General features: G+C 39.8%; 1 protein-coding gene across 1 annotated transcript in view; it reads right to left on the reverse strand.

The window, feature by feature from the left end:
* The window catches only part of GREB1L (GREB1 like retinoic acid receptor coactivator), a gene marked incomplete in the record, with an annotated part of 234,692 nt that overhangs the window by 70,750 nt on the left and 154,006 nt on the right, over positions 1-9,936 (reverse strand). The window contains 2 exon segments of the mRNA XM_027773094.1: positions 6,210-6,395; positions 8,337-8,474. Coding sequence (XP_027628895.1) covers positions 6,210-6,395; positions 8,337-8,474 — 324 coding nt within the window.

Consider the following 9,936-nt stretch of genomic DNA (forward strand, 5'->3'; position numbering starts at 1 on the left):
ACATGTGCTCTATAGAAAAAAAATCTCTCTCTCTAAAAAAAAAAAAAGAAGGTGGCATGGTGGTTTTGTGCTGGACTCCCACATGGCTGACTACTGTTCGAGTCCTGGACTTTGCAGCTTGCTTTCTCACTCCCTCTGTATCTCTCTCTCTGGTCAAATTTAATAATAATAATAATTATTATTATTATAACAACAATAAATAAACTTAAATAAGTAACTTTTTTTTTTTTGGAGAGGTTTTTTATCACTATAGGGCGCGAGCACTCACCAGAAAGAGAGAGAGAGACAGAGAGACAGAAAGCGAGAAATCACCCCCCAGGGGGGATGGCCATACCGCAATCCCTTCTCCTCCATTCTCCTCTCGGGATCTTGGGCACACATGCACACATGCCTGGCATAAGTTTAAGCCACCGGGTCCAGGACTCAAACCGCGGTCAACTACATGAGAGTCCAGCAACATAGCCATTATGCTAACTGCTAGTCCCAGGCCTATCTCTGGACCTCTCCTTTCCCCTCTTTCTCTTCCTCTCTTTTGAACTAAAAAGAAAGAAGGAAGGAAGGAAGACAGAAAGAAAAAAGAAAGAGGCTGTTAACACAGTTCAAATTCTGGCCCCAGAGATTTAAAGAAAGCGTATGTGTGCATGCATGCCCCAAATCCTGAAGGGAGGAGAAATGGAAGAAAAAGGATTGCAGCATGACCACGTGGGGGGGGGGCATACTTTCTCTTTCTTTTTAGTGAGCATGCATTTCCTCTGGCAATAAATTTTTTTTTTTAAAAGAGAAATAAAAAGGAAATTAATTTAGTAATATTTTAAGACAATTAATATTTAGACATTATAAATATAAACAATCTTAATAGGAAAAAAACTGTTTTCCCAGGATTGGTTGAGGGGCCAGGGAGAGGTAGGGGAGCAGAATCTCTTTTTTTCCAGTTCTTTTTTTAGCTTTTGCCCTATGGTGTGTGTGTGCTTGCTCTGGGGGCGGGAGTAGAAGTCACACCCCAGGGGAGATAGCCATGCCTCAATCCCTTCTCTTCTATTCTCCTCTCAAGATTTTAGGTGTGCACGTATACATACCTGGAATGTTCTTCTCTGTTTTTTCTTTTTTTTAGAGAGAGGGATTTTTGCTATAGGGCGTGTGTACTCTCCGGTGAGACAGAGAGACAGATGGCAAGAAATCACTCCCCAGAGGGGATGGTCATGCCAAAATCCCTTCTTCTCCAGTCTCCTCTTGGGATTTTGGGCATGCACACATGTGACCAGTGTAAGTTTTAAGTTCTGGGTCTGGGACTTGAACCACTGTTGACTTCTGGGAGTCCAGCAATGTAACCATTCCACCATCTGCAGGTCCCCTGGAGTGCTTTTTAAGCCACCACGTTCACGACTTGAACCACGCAGTCAACCATGTGGGATCCAGCTGCCTTAACCACAATGCTAATGGCTGACCCAACCCATTTATTCTAAACACATTGAATAACACATCCTATTAGGCAGCACAATTAATTCTAAACATAAAGGCATTGTGAAAATTAAAATCATCAAACATGTTCACGGCCTTCTCTGTTGCCTTAAAAACTCACTTTTCTGGAGATGTAATTGAATTACTGTTAGGAATTGAGAAATGGAGAAAAAAGTATTAAAGTTGAAATGAGGTAAGAGACTTCTTAGAGTAAAATGTTTTGCTTCCAATCACGAATCACTTCTTCATCCTTAGCCTTTATAGCTAAATTGCAAGAGCCTTTTTTCTACTCTCTGCAAGCTTGATAATAGTAATTTTCCCTTCAAGTACTGATTTCTAGTAACTCGGTTTAGCACAGACATCAGTTCTGATGGCTTTTTAGATAGAACTACCTCCATGGGGAAAAAAAAAACAAAAAAAGGTTCCAACAGACTCAGACCCTCCAAGAATCTCTGGATTGGCTTATTTCATTATCTACTTCAAAAGATTTTCAGATTGTGAAATAACAGATTTTTTAAAAATGTGATTGCAGTAGAGAGGCCTGGTTCCTCTGAAGAATCTTGCCTTTCTTCTCTGTTATCTCTAAGTAACTGAGCCTCCATAGTATTAACACCGTCCTTTTAGAAGTTTGGATTTATTTTTAAAATGTCTCTTATACAGGGTATGTAAAAATATTTTTGCTGTATTCTGAAAAGTGAACACAGATTTTTTTTTTTAACACTCTAGAGCAATTTGTTTTGTTGAGGGGTAGAGATACCCCAATGTGCAAACTTTGGATTACAAAAAGAAGGGGGGTAGAGATTCATGTTGCACATTGAGAGACCTAATTGATTAGAAGGAAAATGCTGGAGAATTAATACTGTAGGGCAGAGAAGAGTATTGTGTAATTAAATTGAGATTCTTCTTTTTTTTAAGAGAAGAGATTTTAGTAAGTAAAGGGAAGACATTTTAGTTTGATCATTTAGTTTATGTAATTAACTTGGACTATGATTTTCAAAGTTGTTATTAAGACTTGAAAAAATGAGACCCAGTAGATGGAGTAATGGTTACGTCGCTGGACTCCCACATGGCCGACTAGAGTTCAAGTCCTGGACTGGCAAGAAACTCACGGATATGAGTATGTGCACATGCCCAAAATCCCAGGAGGAAAATGGAGGAGAGGGGATTGTGGTGTGGCTTGGGGGTTGATTTCTTGCTTTATGTTTGTCTCTCCAGCAAGTGTACTTTTGCTAAAGTGCCCTTTAGCAAAAATCTCTCTTAAATAAAAGACTTGAAAAAATGCCATAGTGGCTCATCTGTGGTGGTGCAGGTGGCAGGGGACCAATGCACAATGTTGGAGCCATAGGGAAGGCCCAGGATTTGAGTTCCTGAGTGGACCTAAGCACGCTGGGCACACCTGGTAACACCTATGATCCTGAATGGCCGGAAGGCTAGGTAGGGACTGGGAGGAATCACAACATGACAAGACCTTGTAAGGGGTCCCTGTCTCTGATGAAATAAACTTTAAAAAAAATGCTGTAGTGTTTGGTTTAGTGTGCTATAGTCGCATTGCTCTATGTAGTCTTGTTTAACTGATTCTGGGCACATTAAGAAGCTGATCTGAAATCTTAGAACACATACAGTCAGTCCATAATCCAATGTCAGTATGCAGCGATTATAATTATGACATCAGATGAGCTGTAGATTCAGGTTATTTTTAAATTTTATTATCGTTCAATAAGCATGACTAGCAAGTCCTATCATTAAAGTGGCTCTCATGGGAGATCTGAAAGCTTACAAGTTTCAAAAGCCCATGTGGGGGCCAGCAGGTGGTGTGGTGGTTAAGTGTGTGAGATTCCCACATGGCAGACTTTGGTTCAAGTTCTAGACCTGGCGGCTTGCTTTCTACTTTCCCTTCCTCTCTCTCTCTGTCTCTTTCTCGCTGTCTCTCGCTCTGTCCCTCTCTGGTCAAATTAAAATTAATTAATTAAAAGTTAAATAAAATAATTCTTTAAAAGATGTTAAAAAAAACCCCACCATATGAAAGCAGGCTCTTAGGACACTAAGTTCTAACTAAGGTCATTAACTGAAACTCTAAAGACTGAATCTGGCCTGCTGAAGCTTGTTTTGTTTTTAAGAATTATCTTATTCATCATTATTATTTTAATTTGACCAAAGAGAGACAGAGACAGAGAGAAGGGAAGTGAGAAAGCAAGCCACCAGTTCCAGGACTTGAACTGCGGTCAGCCATGTGGGAGGCCAGTGCCTTAACCATCATACCACCTGCGGGACCCAGCTGTGTTTCCCAATGTGCAAACTTTGGATTACAAAAAGAAGGGGGGTAGAGATTCATGTTGCACATTGAGAGACCTAATTGATTAGAAGGAAAATGCTGGAGAATTAATACTGTAGGGCAGAGAAGAGTATTGTGTAATTAAATTGAGATTCTTCTTTTTTTTAAGAGAAGAGATTTTAGTAAGTAAAGGGAAGACATTTTAGTTTGATCATTTAGTTTATGTAATTAACTTGGACTATGATTTTCAAAGTTGTTATTAAGACTTGAAAAAATGAGACCCAGTAGATGGAGTAATGGTTACGTCGCTGGACTCCCACATGGCCGACTAGAGTTCAAGTCCTGGACTGGCAAGAAACTCACGGATATGAGTATGTGCACATGCCCAAAATCCCAGGAGGAAAATGGAGGAGAGGGGATTGTGGTGTGGCTTGGGGGTTGATTTCTTGCTTTATGTTTGTCTCTCCAGCAAGTGTACTTTTGCTAAAGTGCCCTTTAGCAAAAATCTCTCTTAAATAAAAGACTTGAAAAAATGCCATAGTGGCTCATCTGTGGTGGTGCAGGTGGCAGGGGACCAATGCACAATGTTGGAGCCATAGGGAAGGCCCAGGATTTGAGTTCCTGAGTGGACCTAAGCACGCTGGGCACACCTGGTAACACCTATGATCCTGAATGGCCGGAAGGCTAGGTAGGGACTGGGAGGAATCACAACATGACAAGACCTTGTAAGGGGTCCCTGTCTCTGATGAAATAAACTTTAAAAAAAATGCTGTAGTGTTTGGTTTAGTGTGCTATAGTCGCATTGCTCTATGTAGTCTTGTTTAACTGATTCTGGGCACATTAAGAAGCTGATCTGAAATCTTAGAACACATACAGTCAGTCCATAATCCAATGTCAGTATGCAGCGATTATAATTATGACATCAGATGAGCTGTAGATTCAGGTTATTTTTAAATTTTATTATCGTTCAATAAGCATGACTAGCAAGTCCTATCATTAAAGTGGCTCTCATGGGAGATCTGAAAGCTTACAAGTTTCAAAAGCCCATGTGGGGGCCAGCAGGTGGTGTGGTGGTTAAGTGTGTGAGATTCCCACATGGCAGACTTTGGTTCAAGTTCTAGACCTGGCGGCTTGCTTTCTACTTTCCCTTCCTCTCTCTCTCTGTCTCTTTCTCGCTGTCTCTCGCTCTGTCCCTCTCTGGTCAAATTAAAATTAATTAATTAAAAGTTAAATAAAATAATTCTTTAAAAGATGTTAAAAAAAACCCCACCATATGAAAGCAGGCTCTTAGGACACTAAGTTCTAACTAAGGTCATTAACTGATACTCTAAAGACTGAATCTGGCCTGCTGAAGCTTGTTTTGTTTTTAAGAATTATCTTATTCATCATTATTATTTTAATTTGACCAAAGAGAGACAGAGACAGAGAGAAGGGAAGTGAGAAAGCAAGCCACCAGTTCCAGGACTTGAACTGCGGTCAGCCATGTGGGAGGCCAGTGCCTTAACCATCATACCACCTGCCAGTCTTGACTTTTGTCATTTTTAAAAAGCGACCCAGCTGTTTTTTTTTTTTTTTTTAAAAAACAGTTTAGCTCAGTGTTTCATTATTTATTAACACCAAAGTGTTTTCTGACATTAAAAAAAGGAAAATAAAACAACAACAACAAGAAACAAGATTGCCAACCAAATTTTTTATGAGTAATTTACATCCGGAACATTTTTCAAAGTAAATTCGTGGTTTGAAGTCCTGGGTGTATAATTAGGCTGCATATATTAGATGGCCTACTGCAGTTTGCAAAATAAAGGACATTTCGATGTAAATACTGCTGAATCACCTCAGTATTGTCAGGGCACCTGCATACACCCACTGTGGGGCTCAGGAGGCTATATCAAATAGAGGAAGTGAAGGGTTCATGACCTATGTATCCCCCTAACCTCAAGCCTAGAGAACCTTCCAGGGAGGTCCATGGTTCCTACCTAAATGCAGGAAAGCATCAAAGGAGTATAGCTGGAGAAGGAAAAAGGATGGGTGGTCGAGCAACAAATAAACAAGATAAAAAGGCTATGTGTAAAACTGAAAAATAATCATCTAAGACAATGGCGATGTTTGCATTCCAGATGGTAAATGTGCTTTCAGAGAGGTGGCCTGGCCAGACTCCCCGGGGAGGGCTGTTACAGACATTCCCTTCAGGGTCTGCTGACAGCGGCTACTTTGCAGCCCTTTGGAGCGTCATGAGGCTGACTGGACACTAGGTGGGGCAATTCATCTCTTCCACCACCCAAAAAGGCAAAGAAGCGGAACTGAGAAGCCTGGAGAAGAAAGGAAAACATGATAGAGAATGAGGTTGAAGGAAAAGAATGTTAGAAGTGAAAGAAGGAAAATAAGAGAGATAGGAGGTCAGTGAATGTGAGGTAGGAAAAGTACATTACAAAAAAGAAGAAAAATAGTCACCAGCAAATAATTATCAAAAATAACTTACCCAGCCGTACGAGATACTGTATGGTTAGCAGAATCATGTTTTCCACGCTCAGGAGTTGGCTGCCAGTCAATCCTAGTTGTTCCAAATCTTTGCTTTCCAACGGTGGAATCTTGTAGCAATTTACCAGCAGAGGACTCACCACAATGTCACCAACATTTCCATAGAAATAGGGTAAAGTGCCATAGCCTGCCCCAACAGAAGCAGGTCAGTACAGTTCAGTTTCTTTGTGAGAGCCAACCAGGTACCTTTCCTTACCTGTAGTTAAAGATGCAGAACCAAACTCCCTGCCCTCTGAGATGCCTTCAAAACAAATCACTCAAATACATCAATCCTAGAGAATTCACCTGGATGCTCCAAATTCTACCCTCACATTATATTAGATAAACACGAAGTAAAATAGTCAAATTATGTTCCTTTGTTTCCCACAGACTGGACATGTGAATATATCATCTATTCTATTATATAGAAGATTGATGAATTTGCAAAATATCTCTGTGCCCTTTGTAAAACTGCAATGATAAAATACTTTCTGATAGGGACCAGCAGATGGTATACTGGTTACACTGCTGGACTTCCACATGGCCAACCACGGTTCGAGTCCTGGACGCGGCGGCTTCAAACTCACATCAGGTGCATGTGCATGCGTGCCTGAGATCCTGAGAGAAGACTAGAGGAGGAGAGATTACGGTGTGGCCATCTCCCCTAGGGGATGACTTCTTGCTTTCTGTCTTTCTGTCTCTCTAGCAAGCACATACGCCCTGTAGCAAAAATCTCTCTAAAGTTTTTTTCTGATAAAGTTCTGTCAAGTTTCTTTTCAGATTCAAACATCAGAAAAAAACAAACCCCAACAGCATGTCTCATTTCATGAGGTTGTCTTAAAAACATTTTTTAAAAAACGAAACACATTGATTGACAGCAATAATCGACCAGTTGCGTGTGTTTGAAGGAGTCCTGCTCCTTCTGCCATCTTAGCTATTTCTGTTAGTGTTTCTTCCTGAATATCAGTAAACAGTCTCAAATTACCTTAGGCATAAGTGGGATAAAAATATGTTGAAAATAAACTTTATTTTGGTGGTACGGCAGAGAGGACAGTCCCTTTGGGAGGCTTTCTAAAAGGCAGACCCCAAAGGACCTAAGGGTCCTTATGTTCTGCTTATCTTTCCAAAGTTTAGCTGTACTATGATAATGTTTAATAAGAACTTCTGGAACCATATGGAACTTAAACAATTAAGATTCTCCCAGTTCCTACAGACCCAAGATCAAGGGACAAAGAAGCCTGATAGGATGGAGCATGAAGTAAAACCATACACATGGGTGGGCTCCGGCCAATTGCAACAAGCAGATAATACCTCACATGAACACGCCCTAATGACTGTGGAACTTCAGCACCCTATTTATTGTCTCAAAGGCAAAGCAAGCAGTTTCCTTCTGGTCTAGGCTAGCCCCCAAAGCAAAGAGACTCTTTATGTGGGTACAAAAGACACTAAGTAAGTCTTGAAATTAAAGGACTCCTAAGTTTCCATACTTTCACTTATAAACAGCCTTGAAGAATTGACTTTGAAAGATACTGATCTACATATGGTTCAGACCTGCTACTGTGGTGCCTTTTGGGTCTCCGAAATGGGACATGTTAGCTGGCTTAGCTTGGTTCATCTCTGTGGTTTAGCTCCCTTACGCTGGAATATGCCCCTCCAAACACATTGTTCACTCTTAACTAATGCTCCAGGACCCAGCTTAAACATCACCTCTGCTCAGTCTTCTCAGACCCCTCCAGGCAGAAGTATGCTCTTTCTCCTGAACTCTTGTAGTTCTTGATAGTGAACCTGTACTCCTCACATATCACAGTGTGTTGCAATGGTTATTGCCTAACCCTGGTGGTGTATGGGGGGTGGTGGTGGAGGGTCAGACTTCCCACATTCAACAGTGTTCCTTGAAGGCAAAAGACTTTGCTTTATTCCCAACTTCTCATCACATGCTTAATATCTAATAAAGGACTCCAATAAATGCTTAACGAGTCAACATATGGTGAACCCATTCATGAACACATGAATAAACACACAAAAGTGAAATTGAGAAATACTCCAAGATTCCAAAACTCACAGGCAACTTAGAATTCCTTTGCCTTACCTATCAGAATTACTGGTCTTACTCCTGAGTTACTCAGCAGGTTTTCAGGAACAATTACAGTTTCCCCCGCAGGAATGGGCCGAGGTTGTAAAATTCCAGTTAATGGGGTCTGTGCAACTGGAGCAGATAAAAAGGGCTCTGGGGGGAGAAAAGTTGTTTGACAAGAAGTATTAGACATGAAAGCTGAATGAAATGAAATAGAAAGCAATGAAAGTTTTAATACTTTTAATACAAAAGTTTTAGAAGTCTAGTGATTTTTGTTGTTTCTTTCATTAAGGTAATTTATGTTTATTATGTCAAATTAGAAGAAAAACAAAAAGAAAAAAATAACTATAATCATATCATCTAGTGATAACTACTCTTTAGTATTTTGGTAATTTTCCTTCCAATTTTTTTTCACAGGCAATCTTTGGGATTCTATTTTATTATAACTATCTTCCCCCCCACACACACAGATTATCAAAGGCATATCTATGCATTATAGAAAATTTGGAAAGTACAGAAAAAGTGTGAAGGATCAACTCATCATTAATTAGTATTACCTAAAGGCAACCACAGTAAAATACTGGCATAATTCTTTGTGTAAATAATTCTGTATTATCTTTAAACTATTTGTTTAAACAAACTTGAAAATTTAAATACTCCCCATCTATGACTTAGAATTGGTTTATTTAGAATTGTCTGTGGGGCCAGCAGGTGGTGTAGTGATTAGGGACGCTAGAGTCCCACATGGCCAACCGTGGTTCAAGTCCCGGACCTGGTGGCTTGCTTGTCTTCTCTCTTGCTCTCGCTCTGTCCCTCTCTGGTCAAATTAAAATAAATAAATTAAATAAAGTTAAATAAAGTAATTCTTTAAACAAAAAATAAAAGAATTGACTGTGTTGGGGAACAGCAAGTGGCATGGTGGTTAAGGCACAGGACACTCTCACATGGCCGACCACGGTTTGAGTCCTGGACCTGTTGGCTCGCTTTCTCACTTTCCCTCTCTGTCTTTGTGTGTCTCTCTCTGGTAAAATTAAAATAAATGAATGAATAAATAAAATTAAGTAAAATAATTTTTAAAAATTGTCTGTGTTAAGAACAGAAAGGTAGGTAAATATTTGAACATTTAACTAGGGGGTCAAATGGCTGTATTTTGGGTATTATGAAGAAGAACCAATTGGTTTTTCACATTGCTAGCTAAGACTGATCAACCTTGGCCAGATATAATAATAAAAGCAAGGGTCACATGAGGAACCAAGCAAGTTACAGGAGGGCAAATCACATAGTCCTACCAGTAGAGTGGTCCATGTGTACTTTATAGTGATGGGTTGGTAGCATCATGACCTAGATAATGCTATCAACACTATGGGCTCAAACTAAGCCAACTGTTGAATTAACGACAGTTGTACTGGTACATGTGCTTGTAAGGACGACAGATGTAAGGGGGACAAAATACTAGCTACTGTTAGTATTCTTAATTTTGGACATACCAACTGGTTAAGGAAAATTACCTTCAAGGGTTCAGAGAAAGAATAGGAATAGAAGCTGCCTCTGTTAGTTAAAAAAAAAAAAAAAAAAAAAAAAACCGTTAAAACACATCTCCTTTAAAAAACTACAA

The sequence above is a fragment of the Tupaia chinensis genome, unplaced genomic scaffold (genome assembly GCF_000334495.1).
Source record: "Tupaia chinensis unplaced genomic scaffold, TupChi_1.0 Scaffold000320_2, whole genome shotgun sequence".
Lineage (NCBI taxonomy): Eukaryota > Metazoa > Chordata > Mammalia > Scandentia > Tupaiidae > Tupaia > Tupaia belangeri.